At 33.9% G+C, this 24082-nt stretch overlaps 1 protein-coding gene across 2 annotated transcripts in view; it reads right to left on the reverse strand.

The window, feature by feature from the left end:
• Window positions 1-3398: 3398 nt before the first annotated feature.
• The window catches only part of LOC149542446 (asterix-like protein), a 42973-nt gene continuing 22289 nt past the window's right edge, over window positions 3399-24082 (reverse strand). The window contains exons 2-3 of one of the 2 annotated variants that reach the window (XM_089797391.1): window positions 14706-14764; window positions 3399-3654 (exon numbers count right to left, since the gene is read on the reverse strand). In XM_089797391.1, the coding sequence (XP_089653517.1) occupies window positions 3588-3654; window positions 14706-14764 (126 nt within the window). In that variant the 3' untranslated portion in view covers window positions 3399-3587. Of the gene's footprint in view, window positions 3655-14705; window positions 14807-24082 lie in introns of both variants that reach the window. The other variant, XM_089797390.1, reaches the window with a different exon arrangement.

Here is a 24082-nt window from a genome sequence, read left to right on the forward strand (position 1 = left end):
AAGCACTGAATTGGCAGCTATCAATAGTACCTTAATTTCCCATTCCCATGCGATTAAATCAACACATTTTTTTTAAACTGCACCAGTACCCAGGAGGAAACTACAGCTGTCATTAAATTTTAAAAATTGATGCCGTGAGTAGAGAGACTTTTGCCGGTTGTGAAACTATTATTTACATATTCATGAAAAAGGCAATTACGGTAATCACTATGATATATGTGTTTGTGGTAACCACATTTAAAGCAACCAATATAATCAATGACGGATATCTTAATTGTTGCAAATTGCAAAAAGATCTTATTGCTGTTGGTGTTCCTTGTCACTAATGAGCGGATTTGTTTGTCATTGAAAGAAAATGTAATACTTTTAATGGGAACCCTTTTACATGCAGTTGTATTGTAAGTTTTATCTAACAGATGGTTCGGCATATATATCTGGTGGTTCGGCATATATATCTGGTTAGTTGCAATAAAATGACTGGAAATTTTTGGAATATAGACTTTTATATTTTAGTATATATTTATAAACATGATTAGATTTTTTAATTTAATTTAAATTATTAGTCCCTGTCCATCATATAGGTATGGAACTAATGTTTCAAGTGGCCTCACTCAATTAATTTTTTTAATCAGAACTATCCAACTTCTAAAGTTAAAAAGTATTTTGATTTTTAAATTAATTTTAAATCCTTAATTTCTCTTTTTTGATTGGCTACAATCAATTTTCCCAGGGATAAAAGTGATATATTAACACATTATTACCAAAATAAAATTCTGAAACTTCCTCCATATTCTTTCTAGCCATTCAGTAACCTCTAGAATTTTACCTTGCCCACTGCTTCATTCCAAAACATTGATCTTGATAAGAACTATTTACTTCCCTCTAGCAATTGCAGTAATGATAATCCAATGCACACCCAACATTTTGGAAGCAATATAAATCAAATTGGTAATGATTACGAAACAGGAGAAAAAACTGAAATACACTGTTGCAACAGGTAGTAGTGGCTTGCTCTTGTTCAAACAGCCTGCAATCTCATGTAGAAAACCCCCCGAAACCTCCCAACAACAATGCACTTACCAGCAATATCTAACACTTTCAAAAAGCTCACAAAGTGACACTGTCATGCACTTCCCAGTCATACCCAACATTCCCAAATAGGAGCAACTGAGAACCAATTTCAATGAACAAAGCCAAACATTATAACTCAGCAACCCAAGTTCTCACCCCTTATTCCGAAAATCCCTACCATTTCAAAGCAACTATAATTCAATCTTGTTTTTAGTTCTTCACTGGAAAGCCTGTGATACTATGAACCATAGTTGGAAAACTCGTCAAAGCCAAAAATTCACTGAGGTCTAAAAAATAAATTTGGGGAAAACTTGGACCAACAAAAACTTGACAACTTAAAAAACTGCTCAAATTTAATTAGAAATGCATTTTTTTGCAAAATTTAATGAGAAGATACATCCAACGAGTCTATAAATGAGAACACAAAACAAACAAGCTTAGTCTAGATATATTTAAACACAAAGTGGGTACGAAATTGCATTCTCCTGAGGAAGACTCATGGCTGAAAGCAAAATGGTAAATAATTTATGTAAAACTAAAAGTAAATACATCATTCCAATTACATCTTCCTCTTCCCGGTTCTAATAAAAACTATGGGAGAGGTAGAACTAGATGGTCTAAACTTAGAAGTTTGCACTGGCCATGATTGCCTTTTGCTCAATATGTGTAACTCAGTTTATGGCTTGTTCTCAATCGTAGATATGGCTCTACCTCTAGCTTCTCCTGGCACTAGCATTGACAACTTATTCAACTCAATGTCATCTAGTGTGAAACCAAATCCACCCCCTCTTCCATAGCTCACCTCTTCAAATCACTGATGTCATCCTCTTCAAAAACCGTGCTCCAAACACGCCTCAAGTCCGCTTCAAATTGACCAAAATCACCCTCTCAACAAAATACACATGAAGAAATGAGAAATGAAACTGATTTGGGTCATTTTTGGCGCCAATAAAAGTCATAAAAACTCAAGAAGCTAGAAAACTCAGCCAGTTTTTATAACTCAGAGGGTACTCTGCGAGTAGTCCATCTATGCTATGAACAAAAAATCAATGCACTTTAAAAACTAACTTTTTGACCATTGGCAACTATTATAGACCAAATACAGAAGATAAATCAAAATATAAGGGAAAATCCGAAAAAGCCATTGAAAAGTATCATGACTATAGATAATCAAGGTATTGTGAAGATTCACACACATGTAATTGAAGACAGAGAAATGAAACCCATATTCCAAAGACTTCCAGTCATTATATTGCAACTAACCAGAAATTAATGCCAAACCATCTGTTAGATAAAACATACAATACAACTGCATGGAAAAGGGTTCCCATTAAAAGTATTACATTTTCTTTCAATGACAATCAAATCCATTCATTAGTGACAAGGAACACCAATAGTAATCAGATCTTTTTGCAATTTGCAACAATTAAGAGATCCACCATTGATTATATTGGTTTCTTTTTATGTGGTTACCACAATCTTTTCTGCCAAAGACTTTGTATTGGCAGGATGTCAGGCTATTGATATGGCATGGGCTATAAGGCCAGTGCAAAAAGTGGGGCAAATAGCCAGTGCACCAAAACTTGCAAGTACCATAAACTAAACTTCACGGAAGACAGTCATATTGAAATCTTACGAATATAATTAATTAATTATTGCTGAAAACGGCCTCTAATAATAACAATAAATGGTGGCTGTTGTCCCCCAGCAACAAAAATATGTGGGCAAACATTTATGTGATAGTGGACATTCCAAAAATGTCATACAATTATTAAGACAAGGATTTTAATACTTTTTGGAGAAAAGCAACTAAAATGAGTTTGTGCAAACTTTCTTTTAGAGCAACAACTCATAAGATCTTGGGTGACTGATATAGGTACTAAATGAATAAATAAAAGCACCTTCCAAGCTGACATGGACGTTGAAAGGAGTTGATTAAAATAATTGCAATTTGTGTATTCAAATATCATGATGGAAGGGGTTGTAGATCAATTAGATAAACCATTAGAAAGTGTTGATAAGTATTTCCCTTGTGTGATGAATAAAGCAACTCTCGCAAAGAGAATAAATTATTAGGATAATTTTTATATTGAGCAATTTTAAGTACAGCATTTTTCAATATTAAATGCACTCGTGCACTGATTCAAAAAAGATATGGTAACATATTTATTTATGTATGAAATTAGCATGAAATAGGAGGTACCCATCCAATGACTCAATATCACATAAAAAAATGGAATCCTCATAAAAAATGGAAAATTAATATGATTATTTCTCTACAAAATTAGCATAAAATTGAAGGTACTCATCCAATGACTCAATATCACTAAAAAGAAATTGAGTGGCAAATTTTATAACTGAACTGAGTACCATTAACTGTTAACATGGTTATGATTATGGGGGCGTTTAAATCTTCACATCAAATTGCCAATCAATGATCCATCGATGTCACAAATATCCCACAAAACAATTATTATGGATGTGAACTAGATATTAATATGCTCCCTTGTGCCAAGTCAGCTTTGAACTTGACCTTGTCGAGCATGTCCAAAGTAAGTGGAGACTAGTCCCATGATAGCAAACCTGAAATAACAATTGCATTTGCCAAACAATTACTAAACAAAATGAAAACTAACTAGGCAACAAGAAGATTTTGTTTCACATATTCAAACTCTTCCAACTGTTTAAGGGATTTCTAATAGGCAATAGCACAAATAACTTACCTTTAACACTGTTAAGCCCCAGAATAAAAAATTTTAGCATAGTACATTATGTTAATGTCAGCACTGCATTTCAACTTTTAAAACACACAAGCTAGAACTTCCTATGCTATTTTAAAAAGTGACATTGTTCTTAATTGATTTTTAAGATGCAATACGGACTATCATCTTTTACAAGTCGTCTACTATGCGATGAGCAAAGGAAAAATATAGACAAGCATGGATAAACCACAATTCTACAATGTGAGTGGAACATAATATTATACTTTAGTTTTTTTTCCCAGAAGTCCAATAAAAGAAGACTACAAGGATAAAGTGCTCAAAGAGCTTTGTAAGCAATATGTTCAGTAAAAAAGAGTAAAATGAGTATAAAAAATATTGTTAAATTTATGTTTAAATGTCAATTTACAGATATTTACTAATGTTATTTTAATAATTTATTACTGTGTTTGGTAGTTGGTTCTTACAGAAAAAAATGATTATAAGTATTAAAACAATAAAAAAATTATAAAGATAAGTTGGGGAGAATACATTTTTATATTGGCTATAGGTGTGAATGAGGGTGGTGTTTGACTCTGTAAAACAAATGTATCAGCAGCAAACAGTCAAAGCCATTATCCATTTAATGGATATATTGTGTAAGTAAATAGTCAAATGATTTAAATTTAAATTTAAAAAAAAATTGTCCTCTTCCTTGAGAGATGACATAGACGATTTCAAATGAAAGTTCAAATCAATTCTACAATAAAATTTAGTCAATAGTAAATTCCTGAACTCAATGAGCAAAACAAAATTGCTAATCCAAGTTCAACAAGACATACTATAGCCAGTGGTGAAAACGAGGACAGTGTTGAAGACCCAACTGATTTGCCTACATTCCAGTTGAAGCGGTCAGTAATGTTTCAATGTGAAATAAATCTAGGGAGTGATTGTCCTATACTTTCTCTTGTAGATAAGAGAGAAGAATGTTTCTTCCTTGTTGATATTATATCTCTTTTCTGCTTTTATTGTAATAACTACACCCATCTATTTTGTTGGAGGTGGTGGTCGGTTAGTTTGTAGTTAGTTAGTTGTAAGTTTTAGTATAAATAAGTTCATGAAGACTCTTCAGAGGTTAGCTAGGGAGAGATCAGTCAGCAATAGGTTCATATTAATGCAACTATTTTAAGCAATCTAATTTCCACGGTTTCCAAGTACTATGTATAATCATTTTATGTCATATGAACAAAGCAATGATTATTCTGAGCTTATAGTGCGTTGAAGAACTCAGATTCACTCAGCCAAGGGGGCCCACTTGGTGAGTGATCCTTTGTATTTTTACTATTTATTTACAGTTGCTATAGTAGTTTTTCGGTCACTTGTCTATTCTTGCAGCCACAAGGAAATAGGTCTTGTGTCTATTCCTGCAGCTCAAGCAAGTAAAGTAGTTTCCTACAGAGTAGTTTTATGCTATTTATACTTTGATAGATGGTAACCAGATAGGTTAACATCCAAGCATTCATTTTCCTGCATTGTTCCCTTTCAGCAATAGTTAGCATGTCCCCAATAGAAACTTGGTGCATATATTGTGCATAACCATTTCAAATTTACACTCTTGGGTTGACATGTTAAATGAACCTTACAATAGGATGGATAGCTGCTCAATTCAGATAACCAATCTGTGAGTAGTGTAGTTGAACTGGGTTATTTATCCATTTGGAAAGGGCTACGTGGCCATCTAGTTATTCATCGTATGAGTCCCACCAAGAAACAGTAGATCACTTATTATTGAATTGTTCTTTCACTATGGAATGTTGGCAGTGGTTGTGCAATAATTTGAATTGGAAAACAGCACTAGCAAATAACCTTTTGGATACACATAAAGTTTGGCCAAAGATTGGTACGAATACCCTACACAATGTCATTTGGAAAATTGTTCCCTCTATTCTAGTATAGGACATCTGGAAAGAAAGGAATAGAAGGTTGTTTTGTGAAAAGAAAATGGAGACAAAAACTCTCCTTAATGAGATAGAAGCAGCAATAGTGGAAGGAGTTAGTAACAGACTTAGTAACAAAAGGAAGCTAGATAATAAGTTTACTTGTTGAGATAGTAGAATTAAGAGGGATTGGCAAGGGTTACAAAACAGTTCCTCAGTTTGAAAAAGGAGGGTCAAAGTGTAGAAAGGAAAGAGAACAGTGCAAATAGAAACCCCCTCAACATGGTTGGCATAAATTAAATTTTGACAGAGCATCTAGGGACAATCTAGGTGATGCGGGAATAGGATGCATAGTGCATCATTTGGATGGCAATGTTTGTGCAAGTATTGCAAAGCCCATAGGAAGAGTTACTAACAATATTAAGGAAACAGATGCCCTAATCGAAGGATTACTATTTGTTAGGATTTAGGAAACGAGAAGTTAGAAATTAAATTGGAAGGACTAAACAAACCATGAATTGGAAGTTTAACTCCAGATTGGGAAGAGCATTGGAGCTGTCGGAACTTTTTAGTGATATTAAGAATAATCAGATTTATAAGGAAGGCAATAGAGAGGTTGATAAGTTGCCTAATTAAGGCACAGGTAGATTAATCATTGAAAGAATAGGGGATCTAATGAAATGATGAGAAGGTTACAGACAGAACTTTGTCAGTCTCATTCAGATTAATTCTATCGAAGCAGAGTTTAGTATCAGGTTAAGACTACTTTAGCAATTGAAAGAAGATTGTTACTCTTGATATAATCACAGATATGCAGTACATGAGCATCAACGGATCACATATTAGCTTCAGCATTACTGTATTACACTTATACAAGCCTTTCAAAATGAATATATTCTGGGATTGACCCAGGTTACAACGCATTCAGTCAGTATAGTTCAGTTATCTCCTCTTTACCCTACGTCTCTGTTTTCTTTTTGTAAGGTCTCTCCTCACATTTACTTATTAAATATGAATTTCTCTATTAAATCTGTCATAGGAGATTGGAATGCATATGAAGTAATGTTTTATGGTTTAGATGTCCTAATGGAATTTGAGATTAGTTGATATGTTCATGTTTTAAATACTCCGTGATTCAAGAACTACTACATTATCTCCACTGGTTAAACATTAAATTTCACTAACAATAATACAAGGTGTTTCACCTTATGATGATGGTGTCGATTATGGTACCTTAATGATTACGTTATATGCATTCAGATAGTTCACTATGCCCTATTGATGATGTTTATGATGTCTAAATGTATGCATGCCTAATGATGATAATTCTAGTATTTTGTTTGGAATTAGCGAATAGGTTATACTAATTATGCAAATTTTAATGGTTAAATATATGAGCAAAAATGAGATAATAGTTATTTATATGAAAGATTGTTGTTTTGATTTATGTGATTACCCGAATGAGTTTTAAATATATGCATGTGATTTTTCTCAAACTACTGATGTGTGAATTCAGTGTGTAAGATTATTAGCTGAGAAATCTAACGAAGAATCAGAACTCGACCCTATGTACAGTTTGTGAAACCCAGGGTTGGGTCTAATGAACGACGCAAACCCCGTTGTTTCGTATTTTATTTGTATCATAATTTTAATGTGTATCACTCTATAATCGTAAAGTGTTTAATTTTTTGTAACAATGATCTTATAGTGTCACTTGACACTCGTAATTCGTATATGTATATCAACATGATAATTAAGGTTAGTCGAGTAACCTAATAATTTGAAATGCACTAAGTTAGTGACCTAAGACTAATTAGTTGGTAACCTGGATTAATTACCCTAATTAGGGTTTGTGGTAAGTTTGCATTCCTAGGGTTTTTAGAAAGTCCAAATATTTCAAGCCAATTAATAAGCCCAACAATGACCCTAGAGGCTAAAATTAATGAAAACAACGTGCCTAAGGGATATATGTATGGGTTGGGGGCATTTTCCACCCCTCTAGACCGTTCTGTTGACTTTTGTGACCACTCAAATATCTCATTTTTACTTTAGTGCGAAAATTGGAACTTCATCATGAGTTTGACAAGTTTATACTCCACAATAAAATTTGTCTTAATGATAGAATTAAGTTAGAAGACCGTAGAAGCCCTTAGTCAAGTCAGGAGTTATTGCAATTTTTAGATGGTTGAGTTAAGAGCCTATTTAGTTGCAAATTTGAGGGTTGAAGAGTATTCACCCAATCTCTACATTTAGAGAGTAAAGTCAGGATTGAAGAAGGAAGAAGAGATAACTCTTCTCAAAATTTCAGTTGCCATAACCATTTGTGAAGGTAGGAATCCTTCAAGTTTGTGTCTTCATGTTGTGTTTTATTGCTTAAGTAGGCTTTCTGCATATGTGTATATTAGTATGTATGATGAAACATGTAAGTAATGGGATTGTGATGGGTTTCTTAATTGTTTTCTTTTCATGTTTTACATTTTGTTTTATAAGGGAAACTATAAGGGTTGTGTTGGCATTACTCACCCTCGGATAGGGCAATAGTGGTCATGTATGGGAGGAGGGCTTCAATTGGACTCCGGGCAGTGCAGAGTCTCTCCTCATGACGAGAAGAGGGAGAGAGCAGGGTGATATGGGCCCCCACTCGTCAATACAAACCATTTTGTGTTTTGAAAATTAAAAAGTGAAAGAACGGAAGTTCTTGTGATTATAGCCTCAAAAGGGGCATCTGTTATGGTGTTGTGACTGACTTATCCTCCCTCTCCTCCCTTGGAAAAATCCACCTTCTTCCTAGTCTGGTTCGATAATGAACCTATTGTGCAAACCTAGGATGGGAGTATTTGGTTGTATGTGTCCTTGTGTTAAATCTGTCTGTCTCCTGGTCATTTTTCGATTCTCCATCTTGATGTGATTTGCAGATTTCGTAATGGTTACCATGATATGGAGCCAATCTGTATTCAAGGTTTCGAATTTTGATTTAGAGGTCTTGGAGACTTCTCCTTGGGATAGTGATCCCGTTGTAAACTTCATTGTGAAACTTATTTTCGAAATTACCATGATGTCGGAGTTTCTTCCCTGGTTCTTTCCCAATGGAGTCTTTGAATTAGGTGATTGAATAAAATGAATGAGAAGTGGCTAGCCCATGTATGTTGAAAAAAATCAGCAATTTCTTTTCATATGGCATTTTTTATAATTCAAATAGTATGCATATGATTAACAATGATTAGATGAAATGATGCTATATTAAGTTATGAAATTTGGTTTCAAACTGTGTTAAGGAAGTTCGATTTTAATTAGTTGGTATTTCTTTGTATTTTCGTAATTATTGAAAAGAAAAATATTCCTACTCAAATGCTTAGATATTACATCAAACACTATGCTATAATTCTACCTAGGGAAAAAAAAAATCCCCTTTGGATATGTAAATAATTTAGAGAATCTAACACTTCGAAAAAATATATAGACCTTGAAAAAAAAAACATCTCTTTAGAGCAAAAATGCTCTCTGCCCTTTGTATGGGAAAATTTAATTTCCCTTTATAACACAGCATATTCTGAAAAGATTCCCTTCAATATTTTTTACATCATTTTAAATAATAGTTATGTAATTATGAAATTTTGAAAAAAAAATTAGAAAAATATCATAACTATTTTCATTGGCTCCTAAGACTACCCAATCCCTTATCCCACCTTCCACCTCACTTCCACTTGTCTAAACCCTTCCTAACACCTCAAAAAGCTCTGCCATGTGTTTAAGGAGGACTTCAATGCTTCCTTGACTTTTACATCCTTGCCTCACATGGTCTTGGGCAGCCTTTGTTGAAACGACAAACTCAAAAAAATATTAAAACATAGTTTCTTTTTTATACCATCCCATCTTCCTTAAAGGCTCACGTAAAGGCATGCATGCTAGGAAGGAGGAAGGACATGCTTCCTTAGGCAGCGTTTGTCTGTCTTGGGCAGCGCATAGAAGACTTGGGGAAGCACTCCAAGGATCCTTGGAAAGAGAAAGGGCAAGTGGCCAAGTGGCCTGTTTTAGGTAGGTGCTTAGGTAGTTAGTCGTGGGAAGATTAGTGGATGTTTAGGAAATCAGTAATTAAGATAGTTAGTAGGAGTTTAAAGTTAGTGAAGTTTTTTTTGGTATTGTACTATTTGTTTTTAAATTCCTAGGTTGTGGGGAGTAATTAACATTGACCATTCATGTGTTAAAAGATGAGTAGACTAATGAATTTTTAGATTGAAAGGTTAGTTGCTAAGTAAGACTTAAGAGATTCTTAGGATTGACTAAATACAAGTTAGCAATTAGTGCTTAAGTTTTATTAAGTAGCTCTTGCTTTATTTGGATTGGCATTTTATGATTGTAATTAAAATTTAGCAGTTTGATAAAGTTTAATATGAGTTATTGGTCTTTAGATATTTAGGAAGGTGATAGAGTTAAATAGAGTTAGAAGAAAAGTGAAGTAACTTGTGTTTCTATGTTTGAATATATGTATATGTATACATGGCAGAGATTTATTTTATTTATTTTTCATTATAGTATTCTTACTAAATTTTTGTTTGATTATAATTTTATTAAAGTTTTGGTTAGATGGTATCATTAGGTTAGCAAGTGCTCCTGCAATAATCAAAGGTGTTATAGGTTAGAGGTTGACTAGACACTTGATGGTTGTGTTAAGATAAAGTTACATGATTAAATGCAAGTCCTAGTCAGACTTATGATTGGTATTTAATGTTTAAATTGGTTCTATTGGGTCATGTTGATAATCAGGATCAAGTGCTAAGGTGAGAGGTCAAACAGAATTAGTTCCTCCAGTAGATTGAACTAGTATCATGTAATGAGGATAAGGTATTGAATCATAACCATTGTAACTCATGCTAGTGACCCAATCAAATGATATGCAATGCAATATAGTTAAGCATGGTGATTTAAGCTGTTAATTGGTGCTAAATCCGAATGTGGCAATGTTGTAGTGTAATTTCATCCTCATGACGGGAAGTGAAGCATGCGAACCTAACCTTACTGTATTCTACCCAACTATATCGTATTCAACTTAAAAAACTTGGAACCCAAAAGCTTCTTAGATATGATGTCACAGTTTAACTAGAATTGAACCAAACAAATTATGTAACCTGATCTAGGTGTTCCTGTAGCGCTAGAACCTAAGGATTCAAAATGGTGCAATACGTATGAGATGTCAACTCTACATCTAAATGAAACGTAATCAAAACTCATTTCAAACTCTTGGTCAACCATCCATAACTTAGTAGTTATTTAACTTTTTTTTTAAAATTGTTGTTGTGTTTTTGGCCCCAAATTTTGGGCATGACACTTTTTCTCTATCTTTTCCTTGGTTTTTCTTTTAGTTTCTCATATTTTCTCCTCTATTCATTTGTGTTCATATTTCAGGATGTTATATATATATACATATGTGTGTGTGTGTGTGTTTATTGTTGTCTATTCTTATTTTCTTTGGATTTGTTTATTTCCTTCTTGTTTCTTCTCTGGTTTTTAATATACATAGAGATATATATACACATATATGTATTTATATATCTTTTTAGTTTTTAGGTTTTCTTAGGCTTTTTTTGGTTTTTTGGCTTCATTTTTGTTTCCCTCTTTCTGCGCCAAGGGTGGGTGTCATCTAAAAGATTACAGTGGTAATCATATTTTCACCGTGAGATTTCAAAATCTACTCACGTGCTCTTAGATCTAGAGGCTTCCAGATTCTTCAAGCTCCAGACTTTTATATTATTTACTGGTAGTTTCTGTAGATGGTTGTTCCCCTAAGTTTTTCTATGTAAAATGTACACTGTAATCAGAATGAAGCCTGGGAAGCAAAAGGTGTCCTTTTGGGTCGCATTTACTGTTGGGAGGTCGAAGAAAATCATGAGGATCAAACATAACCTCATAATTCAGTTGGTGTTTAGGATTGTTGGTAGAGAATTCTCTTCAATAGATGAACAGCCAAAGACAAACACAGATATCGTTAGCATGTAAATTGTCACAGCTTTGCAAGTAGAGCAAGAAAAGGCATCCATTACAGAGGTTTGCAGAAGCCTTTTCAAAGAACATCTCTTAGTAGAGCTGGATTTAGTCCTTAAGAATACCAATGCAAATTTGACCATGCCTAGGTGCAGGGACTTCCAGGTGAGAAGGTTTATTGTTCAGTTGTCTCCCATTCTCATCGATGAGAATTTCTGTCAGTTTAGGAGAACAATAATGACAATCAAGAGGAACTTTGTTTTCCTCCTTGGAATCATGAACACAAGGAATGATGGAGTTGGGAACTGGCTTGAGCAGTTCATGACAGAGGATAAAGTTGGCCAGGAAGATGAGGATGATGCTTAGGGTTTGTTGGCTCAGACCAGTGTTGCTATTGTCCCTTTTGTAGCCATAGTCTTGGTCTGGTTTTTGGCTTGGTTCAGGTCTTACTCCCGTTTGGCTTTGGTTTGCTAGCATAGGTATGTACAATTTAAATATATTCTGCTCTGGTTCTTAAGTACAGTTTAAAGGAGGTAGACTGGTATACGGACATGATATATCACATATGTTTTTTATATGTTACTCTCTTATTGGGCTAGTTTCTCTCATCAATGGTTCTCTTTCCTTTATCTCTTGTTTTTTGTTTGATACTTATGTGATTTTTGTTAGTTTTTACTTGGTAAATCTCCTTTTACATCTCCAGTTCATATATCCTTTGAATGTTCTATATGATCTTTGGTTTTCATTCTTTTAAGGTCAAGCGCTTGGTATGATTCTGTGCTAAGGAAATGTTAGAACAGGGACACCATTTACCAGTTTAAATTGTCTCTGTGACATATTTAGATGGTTATTATCTCAATCTAATGATTATAGACAGTTTGATGATGGGGTTGGAGTAATCCAAGAAATTTAGTCATACTCGCTTCTGTCAAGATAATTGACTTTCAGGAATATGGTGATGTGCATTTTGTAAATCTTCATGTAATTGTCACTCTATGATTCTGTATCCTTAACAGGTTTTGGGTTAACTCACTTAAAGATAATTAGTGTTTGACACAAATAGATTTATTTGGACGAAATCTGTATTGATATTGACTAACTAGAATTTAATAGCAAATCAGGAAATGGTAAACAGACGAATTAAGGATACAGAATAAATGGTTCTGAAATTCAATTTTATGCATCTTTGTCATTATCAGTTTGGATGTTGTATTATATGAACTAACAAAAGATTCAAGTTGGTAGAAGTAAGTTGTAGTTGGTCTTTTCAAGAAACAGGATCTTTGGATAGGATCGAAAATACAATTTATTGGGTAGCTCACTGTAGCAAGATTGGACACAAAGGCAGACAAGGAATCCATCAGAATCTTTAGCTTTGCAACCGCTGCAATACAAGGGTAAGTATTTTTATTGAAGATCCAAAAGTTTGCATGTAAGAGGTTATATAAGTCTTACTATTTTCATATAAACCCCAAAGTTGCAAAGGGGTGGATGTAAGATATAAATCAAATTAGTAGTGGAGCTTTTTTCTGTAAAAGAGGAGGTCAACTCCCTCATTGAAATGCTGTGATAACAGGAATTTGTAGGAATTCCATCTTTGGGGCAACACCAGGAGGTTTTCTCCGGCTGATTCTTTCCTCCTGGTGCCCTTAGTGAGTCAGTCTGTACTAGGATAAAAATTAATAAAATTTATGGCCATGGCCTTCACTGATCAATATATATTAATATCTCTAACCACTAGCCAAAAGTGCCCACAGCCAATGTCTCCCAGATGGTGGCAGTTACAAATCTTTGGCAAAGATGACAATAGAGATACCCCTCAACTGTCGCATCTATGCCATATAACACCTTGTAATGGTAACTCATCAATCAAAAAAGAGAAAATGTCATCCAACAATAGGATAAGTTTCCACAAAATAAAGTTATAAATTGGTTCTACTTTATAAGTGCTTCTGGATGTTGTCTGCGACTTTTTTAAAACTCAATGTTCTGGATCATACTCCATGATCCATTACCAGGATGGGTAGTTGAGATACAAAAAAACTGACACAATAAACATCCAAACTCTTGGACACTATTATGGACTCCGAAAAAAGAATGTCTCTCATTGTTTCTAGTTTTGCCTGCTGCATCCTTTATGGAATTAAAACAAATAAAGCCATGCAAACAGCATAGATAGATTTGCTACAGGAATTTTCCGATTGTTTTAAAAAAAATTGAATAAACCAAAGATAAATATTTATAGGAATTTTATGATTGTTTTATATTTTATGATAAACCAAAGATAAATATTCCTAGAGAAATCTCCTCGCCAATACATTTGTCAAGAGATATTGTAATAAGGACATAATTTAGAATGAAAAGATGCAATTGTGTTCAAAATTGGGAAACACGTTGCTCTGACCTTGCATTGTTTGTTTTATTGGTTATAAGCAGACCAGAGTTTTCTTACTTGCTTCCAGAAAAGGTTTACTTATTAAATCATTTTCTTCTCGCATCTAATTAATTTATTTTGTGAAACTTCATAGCGAATTTTTTGCTCCAATTTCAATCCAGTTATCTCTCAACAAATCTTATATTACAAATGCAGTACCATAAAATCAAACCCGAATCCTTTTGCAATACAAAAAAGAAGGATTACTATTTTCATATTGTCTTTGTAAGCACCCAATGCTCGTGGACACCCACCCCGTGGTAGTGTCCACAACAGCCACATTAACTTCAAACACATTTATGCATTAACATTGTAAGAAAGTGTGGGAAGTGATTCGGCATTATCAAACTGAAAATAAACCATACAGATATTTTGCATCCAACTCTTGATTGGATACCCCAGGACATTGGCTAAATTTGTTTATTCGCAATAGAATCTGTAATAAAGACTTATTACATCATCAAAAACTGACATTACTATATATGTAAACATTCTAAAAGTGCCTTTTGATATAATAATTTTGTTGAAATAAGATGGACTTAGATAAGTATGGTCATATAAAAAGATAAAGCATTCAGAACTTACGTCATAGCCATGATAATTTGCTTCAAGTCATTTTCCATATTTCTCATATTTGCCAGCGACTGTGCACAGCAAATTATTGCCAACCATGAGCCAAGCTTGTACTACACATGGATTAAACAACAGTCTTGTCATTGAAAATATCTTATCTAATTTCTTCACATTAACATATATAAAATTTATTGAATAATGTAAAATTCAGCACAGCTCATTCAAACACAAGTCACTGCGAAAAATTGCTGAATGGTAGTTTTCCAGACACATTAACTGAAATTGTAAGTATAAAAAGGAATTCTGTTTAGTTATAAGGTATAGAAAGTAAATCTGTAACTTTCTGTTACTAAATACTTCAAATCTAGGTTGCATGGGTATGTGTACCCACACCCCTGGTACGCATACCGGGTTCTCAATGGAGAGCATCATAACTAAGGACCTTGATTAAGATTTTTTTTTTTTTTTTCGGATTTTTGTTTGTGTATCAGCTCATTGTTTATCAAGCTTAAATCAATACATAAAGTTTGAAACTTTGATACAATACTGATTAATAGTAAACTTTATCACTGTTCAAGTCGGAAGTCTATCATTTGTAATATATCATTGTCATATGATTTATGATCTTGTTCATGTTTAAAATCTTCCTTCTCTGTTATGCATCTAAACATTTATTACAAAACATATAGCAAATCTGAAACTGAAAACAATACATTACATTTGCAATCTTTATTGCTGTTCTGTCTCGAAAAACCATTGTCATGACTCATTATTTCAGATTTTCTATAAATATTAAATTATTCTTAAATAAAAAATTGACATAACCAAGTACCCCAGTCCTACCCCAGTCCCCTATTTTGAAAAATAGCTGTACTTGTACTGGTACCAGTACCAGTACCCTAAGTACCCAATACCTGTGCAACCTTGCTTCAAATGCTATACCAAACATTTTAAAGAATTGACATTTATATTGAGATTCAAATCCATTCATTAATCCTATAATTGGTGTATTATCATTCTCATTTCAAGTAACCGATAAGAATCAAGGGTAGTACACAGAAGAGTCTAACAGGCATAGACAAAAAAAATGGAACAAAATGCAATAAAACAGATTAGTGCAATATAACAGATTACTGATTAGACATAGCAGACAACAGATCAATGAGCACTATGCAGCAGCTTGTTTTTTTCACAATAATTTCCATCCTTGATGTTACGTTGTTTCCCCATCTATCACTGTTCAGAAGGAAATGCACATAAACCTATTCATCAAAAACTACAATGAAGTTACTGTGCAGCAATGACCCCGGTTCAATGAGATTGATGAAGGCAGACAAAAGATAACAAATAATGCATGAACCAAGACTTATTATTTATCTTTTATTGCTATTTTATTTATTCAGATCAAATTTGGCCATTGATTTTAGTTCCTTCTCACAAACATTTGTGGAACTAAGGCCCTTATCTTAATTTTGAAGTTTATTAGATCAGATTCCACAGCAAAATCCAGTTTGAACTAATTTATGTAATTTTCTGGGTTCACCCCACAGCCTGACAGCAACTCAGGATCCCAGTTGAAAGGCCGGTCATGAGGTTGAGCCTCACCAATCATCCCTGTGCTTGCTTGCAGAGTTCCCAAGATGTTCCCACTGCCTGTGTCTAGTAGTGCTGCTGTTCATGGTATTCTTGCCCGCTGGATGAAGAGGAATGACCCACTGATTCTCACCATTGATGCTGACTGATTCTCACTATTGATGCTGGTTGTGATGCCTGCTGGTTCTCACCCTAGCTGCTGACTGGAATGTGCTCACAAAGATGGCTGTCAGATGTACAGGTACGGGGGTATAGATCCATGCTGCCAGTATTGGAGAGGCAATGGGTGCACGCTGTTTGGAGATAGAAGGAGTGCTTTGACTGTTGATGCCAAGCATAGGAGATAAAAGGTGGATGGAGGGATAAGGAATTTCTCTTGGCCATGGAAAGATAAGGGTATTGGCAGTCAAAAACATTACGAGATGAGTTGGTGGCTGAATAGAGAGACATAAGGAGCGATAAGGAGGAGAGACATAAGGATCTATTGATGCTACAGCACGAGACCAATATGAGAGGTGCTAATGCCTCGTACTTTGAGATATAATCACCAAAGGTGACCCCACAGGTTCATAGCTCCAATCAAAAACGATTACCAATCAATAAAAAGTTATATAATCTTCTGAAAAAAAGATTTGAGCAAGCTAACCTATTTTCCCTAAAAACAAGTCAAAAAGAGTTGTGACTAATTTTCTCAATAAAAGCACATGAGATCTAATAACAGATAACCTATATCATAAACTTAAAGGCTGAAGCAACATTCGAATAGACATTATGTTAGAGTCCAAAACAAATCAAAGTTCTGGAAAGTGGGAAGCTTCATAGAGAGCACTTACTCTGCTATTCGTGCACGCCTATGATTATACGTACAGATCTATGTTGATTTATAACATTTTTGGATAAAACTATGTTTAGCTTTTATTCCTTCATCAAGATAAGACAGACAAGTTCTTGATGAAGGATTGTAGAGTGTTAACAGACAATCAATATCTGAAGCTGCCCTATTTGTGAAACATAGGCATGGGATTTGATTCATGCATTTCCATAAGTGCAAACCTTACCTCCAAGTATTCCCCCAGACACAAAATGATTGCCTAAAAATAAGGGTGGGGTTTGATCATATGATAATATGTAAATACTTTAACAAATAATTATTCTCACATCCGTAATAGTTATATGAGTTCTGATAACAACTCAAGTTATTAATTTATGTTAACACTGAACATTTAATTCCTAACATCCCCCCTTTAGAGTGAACATGGAGAGAATGATCATCACATAACTTGGAAACAGAATTGTATGTCTATGCATACTTTTAGGTCTGCATACTTTTATCTAGATCTTCTTGCACATAATCACCTACATACGAGAACTTATTCTGCTTTCATTTCCAGAGAACTTATCAGCGGCCAACCATACTTCAAGAAGTCTGAAGGATTTTTGTAGTCAGTTGCTCTCCTAACTGTTTACAATATTGACAATGTCCATATTCTCCACCTTAGCACTTTCAACTGCAGTACACGAGCTCTTGTGACTCACAATCTTGATTCAAACAAAGTCTCTCGTCTTCCATTGGTGTAAACATGCTTACCAAAAACCTTGATGTGAACAAGAACCTATCAACAGTCCACCTCATATAGTTTTCTGGATCCTCCCACAAACCCTTACAATATCCCTGAACTAACTTACTCTGGTGATTTTATTTGCCACTATTCAACATACATATCACAAATCTGAAAAAGCCCGTGCTAGAAATGGGAAAAGAGCGTTGATTATTATTACCACCCCTACAATGCGAGATGCGACTTATTCAACTCCCACAAATCCTTTTCAATAAGGATCAACTCTAACTTGATCTGCAAGTGCAGAAATCTGAACCTGGAAACTTTTCTGTCAATATATTATTTTTCTCCATTTAAAAAAACACTACTTGACCCTATTCAAACTAACACAACCTGATATTAAACTATAACAAGACTCCTTATAACTAATATCCACCCCGATCCCAAGAAAAAATGGATGTCACATACAATCAAAAAAGCATCCAATTACAAATAAAATAATGACACTTTTTTAATCATCATTATTATGAACAATAATGACTCTTGAATGACACCTTCGCTTTGACATCATACAATATTTTTACTACTTTGACTCAAATTATAAATTTCTATAAAAAACAATAAGAAGTTTAAAACTGTGTGATAAAATCTAATTAGACACAAATCATATTGTTCAAGCAATCGATTAAAAAATGATCAAGTTGTTTGTAATCGATGGGCCCTTATTGATTTTTACCTCATTAAGTCATGAAATTGAGCCTATACAACCAGAAAATGCGACTTAACCAAAACCACCTACGAGTAGAATGTACAGACTCTTTCACCAATCAGATGCTGGCATGTGACTCCAATAGTGTGCTCGAACAAACAACGAATGTTGAATCTACCATCCAACTACAGCTGGCTTGCTTATGTCACTTTCTCTCTCTCTATACGAATGTTCGTGCCTCCACACAACCTTGCAGTCCGTGTGAACTCACAGCATAGTTAACTAGAGAAAACAGCTTCACACAAGGAGAAACTCCTACTGGAAAAGAACGATCAGGAGAAAACACTAGTCTTTGAATAGCTTCACGGCAGAAAAACTTGAACAAGATCTCAAAATCTTATCAGTGCGGACTACTCATATTTCTAAAGCAATCTCCTTCAATATAAGAAATCAGTGAACCCATCTTCATAACCCATTCCACTTCATATAAATTGCTTGTGATGAAGCTGCCACCCAAGCAAGATCATGTGCTGAGACATAATGTCATCGCCTCTATGTCTCTAGTATGGTGAGGGAGGCCCTTGTTCACTGTGCTATAGACTCTAATATTTTGCTAAATGAAATTCTAAACAGCTGCTCTTATTTCAGAGGTTATTCCCATCTTCCAATAATTGACCACGTCCCACAGCCCAATATAGTCAATTCTAATAAATCCCTAATCCCTCTGATCATGCCTATGCTCTGATACCATAATGGGAAAAAATGGCAGATTGAAAATTTTACACAATAATAATAATATTCTATTATTCTTGTATATCTCCATTCAATCCATATTACAAATTTATAGGATTCTCACATAGTATTTTATACAAAAATCTCTAAACGAATTTCCTAGTTACAAAGTGTTGTTTTAAACTCTCTATATACAAGCAAATAGACTTCAACAAATTCTTATTCTCACATCTGTAATAGTTATGTGAGTTGTGATAACAACTAACATTATAATTATGTCAACACTAACATTAAATTCCTAACATACTACACCTTGATGAGAAAGGGGAATTGATCCTGGAGCCCGATGTCATCATTGATGTAAGGGAGAAGAGGTCAATAGACAAGCTCATGCTAGAATATTTGGCAAAAAGAAAGAATCTTCAGCTAGAAGACACAACATGGGAACAAGTGGAGATCTTTGAGCTCCCAAGTTTGAAATGTCTTCAGGGAAAGCCAAGGTAAGTGGAGACTGTTTAACAACTGGTTTCTTCTAACTAAATTTCATTATTAAACTACCCTGTTTCTATTTCTCATTCACATGACAAAGTTTCCATTAACGGTTTAAACTGAAATTAACTCTAAATTGCATTTCTAATCTATCAAGAATTACATGGATAACAATAACTGATAAAATACTTGTTCAGATGAAAAATAAATACTTATCTATTTCTATTATTCAACCGAATGAAAGGAAAACAGAGATAACTACGTTCTAATCTTAAAACATCTATCTTTAAAGTAAATTACTAATAAACTTGAAAAGAAATACTAAAGTTACAGATTTGATAGAGAGCATTCAGATTTGTGTAAAGCTTCCTTAATAGATTGTTCAAGCTCTAGTTTTGGTGAGAGGAGAAACATTAACATAGGCTTAACCTCCCAGCCGCGGACTTTTTACTTATCCCCACAAGTTCTACTTTAATAGAATGGCCCTCCCTACCTTGAGGTCGGGCTTGGGATGTTCATTGTTCTAGCCATCAGAGTATCCAGGTGGGTTGAGATCCCAACAGTTATCCGACGGAATAACTGAAGCGTCTGGACAACAACAAGATCAATTTGTTCTGGCAAGCCTGCCTAATTCCACCTTGGCCAAGGATTTCAAAATGTGGGTTTATAACCTAATCTCCACCACTCAGCTTGACAACTTATTTCAGAAGTGGATCTTGCATGAGCTAATGCATTAATTTATTATTTATTGTATAGTTTGCTGATAACATTCTTATATTTGTTGTTAACAAATTCATCTACACCTCCTCACCATAAACAGGCCAAATCAGCCGGTGATTCCTTGGTGCCTTCAAATTAACTTTATTTGTATAATTCGCACCTTCATCGCCTCATTCTGGCATTTAGCCAGGTGATCTCCTTGGTGCTCTCATTTCAGTTATCAGACATTATATCATATTTTCAAATGAATAGAAGTAAAAATTTATGAAGAACTTTTGAGGTTATTCGTAAAGATTGGCAAATTTGAATGTAAACTATTACTTTAAGACATTCGACTGAATTAAAAGTATTACTTTGGACAAGAAAGATTGTATCCAACTATGGTATTTGCCTTACTACAATACACATAGATGTAAAGGCAGACTTCAAAAGAAAGTTCAAATGGTCTACAACATAATGAAGACGACATGCTTGTAATAAAGTCTGGAAACATGGAACTCTTAAATGAAATAACTCACAGCCGACTTTGCTTAAGCAAGGTAAATAAAAACGAAAGAAAAATAAAACGCCTCCTTACGTGACACACTGTTCTACAGTTTGAAAGGCTTTCACTTGACTCTAAAACGCCTCCTATTCAGAATCCCATGGTGACTGCAATTGTTTTGTATGCAAATAATAAAGTATCGAATGCTATTAACACTGTAACAAAGCAAAGGAATTTCAAATGTGAAAGTCGTAATGAGAGAAGGCCGAATACCAGAATGGGTGCCGATACACGACAAAGCTAACATATATTATTTTGAGCCGACCTTACGGGTTCCCTGCCATTACAAGATTCATACTCGAATTCTTTACTCAATTGGGTGAAAAGAAAAATAAAGAGGGAAAATAAAATGAAAAGAAATGAAGTTGAAGAGTTTTTAAATAATTAATATTATTAATATTATCTTATTTTCTTGATTAGTTAATAGGTACGTAGTTGTAAGGTGGCATAATTGGATTAATGAATTAATGTAATGATGCCACTTTATAATTATTTATCTATGATCATAGTTAAGCGAATAAAATAATATTTAAATGATATTATTATTTGATATTTTCTTAAAGGTAAGAACTTTGTTTATTTTTAATATTTATATTGTTTTTACTTATAGCTCATGCAGTTCCACCATGAAATATATTGTCAAGTCCTAATAACCTTGCCAGGGTGGTTTTTAAGTCAAACCTATCACTCCTGATGACTGAACCTTATGACCATCCCCTTCCGATGACCTCGTTTCATAATGCTTCCCCTCTCTCTCTGATCTTCATCCTGTGAACATTTAAAACAACATTCTCTCCAAAGCATCAATTCAAGATTCATAATTTGTTAAATAAAATCATCAAGTGATCGTCAGGAATCTCATCATAATAACTAACTTATTCATCATGTATATAAAATGGCTAAAATTAACTGACTCCATTTCACATGATTAGAAATAAATTAACACAACGGCTAGATTTAATCGACTCAATTTCATATGATAATTAGATCGATGCAACGGCTAAAATTAACCGACTCCATTTCACATAAAAATAAATTAATACAACGGCTAGATTTAATCGACTCAATTTCATATGATAATTAGATCGATGCAACGGCTAAAATTAACCGACTCCATTTCACATAAAAATAAATTAACACAACGGCTAGATTTAACTGACTCAATTTCATATGATAATTAGATCAATGCAATGGCTAAAATTAACTAATTTAATTTCACATGAACATGAAGGAATAAGTAACGGCTATAACTAACATGTTATAACAACGGCTATAATGAACTATCTCAATTTCACATGAACATGAAGAATTAATTTGGTTCAACGGCTATAATCAGTTTAAAATTTTAGGGCAAAAATTGGGATGTAACAGACTATCACAACCCTTCCCATTTTTTCATTTAAAATTTTAAAATGAACCATTTTTTGTGCCAGGCAAGTTCAACCAGAGACTTGCCCTTCACCTGTCGATAGATAACTGAGAATTTCTTGTCCTAAGACAGCCAATCAGATATTTGAAAAATTGAATCAATTAAGTCAAAGCACTCATTGAAATTGAACCATAAAGGCAAAATTACATTAAATAAATTCAGATGTGATATAGTATTGCATATCTAGTAAGATAATGTGCTTCAGAATTACGGTTTTGTAAGCCCATTCAAACCTATGTTGCCAGAAATGCAATAGGGGAGAGAGGTTTTGTGTTTCAACAGCCAAAATGTGTTTCCCCGTCAAGGACTGCCATTTCCCTACTGACTGGTTTTTTCCAAGCCATTGCAGAAATTCGAGGTCGTCTGGGCAATTTGAAATTTGAAGCAATTAATTCAGAAAAAATTAAATTAAATTATTTGTTTTAAATTCATTTATGAAGAATCTAATTTTTATCTCCCTAGAAACTTTTTTTTTTTCATTATTAAATTGTACATAAATATAGCTATTATTTATTTTAATGACTAAATTGCACATTTAGAGAACTCTCATTTTGCCATTTCCATGTAAATAGTTAACTATTGGTTTTCACCATATTTCAGTTTTATAACTTTTCACATGGATGATTTTCACTTTGAAATAATTTTAGGCTTTCAAAATATAAAATTATTTAAAATATATCTTTTACAAAATTAACATGTGTATTTGTAAAATTAATAAACGATTAAATTGTTTCTAAAATGCTTTATGTTTCTGAATAATTTTGATTTTGGACATTACAAATATGAATTTTTTTTTAAAGCTTCATATAAATAGATAGATGGATACATTTTAAATATATTGTACTAGAATTACATCACTATTCGTCAATTAGCTAGGCACTGTTTTACCCTATATGAGTATTACGAAGTAATTGGTAAATACTTGCTTGATATTAAGAGACCAAAAGGTCAATATATACAAAAGAATGAGACGATGTTTCCTTAGGAAAAGATCGTAAAGAATAGAAGCATTCTATTCTAGAGAAAGCAAAAAACGAAAGCAAACTAAAGCTTAAGATATTTACAATAGATAACCATTAACTAATAATAGATGAGTTATCAATTATTGTAATACCCTCTCTTAATGGTTAATCTATCTAACACACCAAGTTGTCCTCTGAATTTGACAAACTTATCAAGACCAAGAGGCTTGGTGAGAATATCTGAAGTCTGATCTATGGTAGGAACATACTGCAAATCTATAGTCCCGTCTTCAACCAGTTGTCGTATGTAATGACAGTGAACATCCACATGCTTGGTTCGGTCATGGAAGACTAGATTTCGTGCTAACTTGATAACGCCTTCGTTATCAACAAACTGAGTAGTGGGACCTGCTAGTGACATCTGCATATCCCCAAGCATCCGACAAAGCCAAACAGCTTCACATCCTACCTTAACAGTCAATCTGTATTCAACCTCTGTAGAAGAGAGAAACTGCCTGCTGCTTCTTGCTGGTCCATGTGACTACACCGGATCCCAAACTGAACACATCCAAATGTTGACTTTTTATCATGAACAGAGCCTACCCAATCTAACTCTGTGAACCCACTGAGTTTAGGATTCGAACTTCAAGAG

This window comes from Cupressus sempervirens, chromosome 8 (assembly GCF_028749045.1).
Source record: "Cupressus sempervirens isolate cs-2001-9-10 chromosome 8, ASM2874904v1, whole genome shotgun sequence".
NCBI lineage: Eukaryota > Viridiplantae > Streptophyta > Pinopsida > Cupressales > Cupressaceae > Cupressus > Cupressus sempervirens.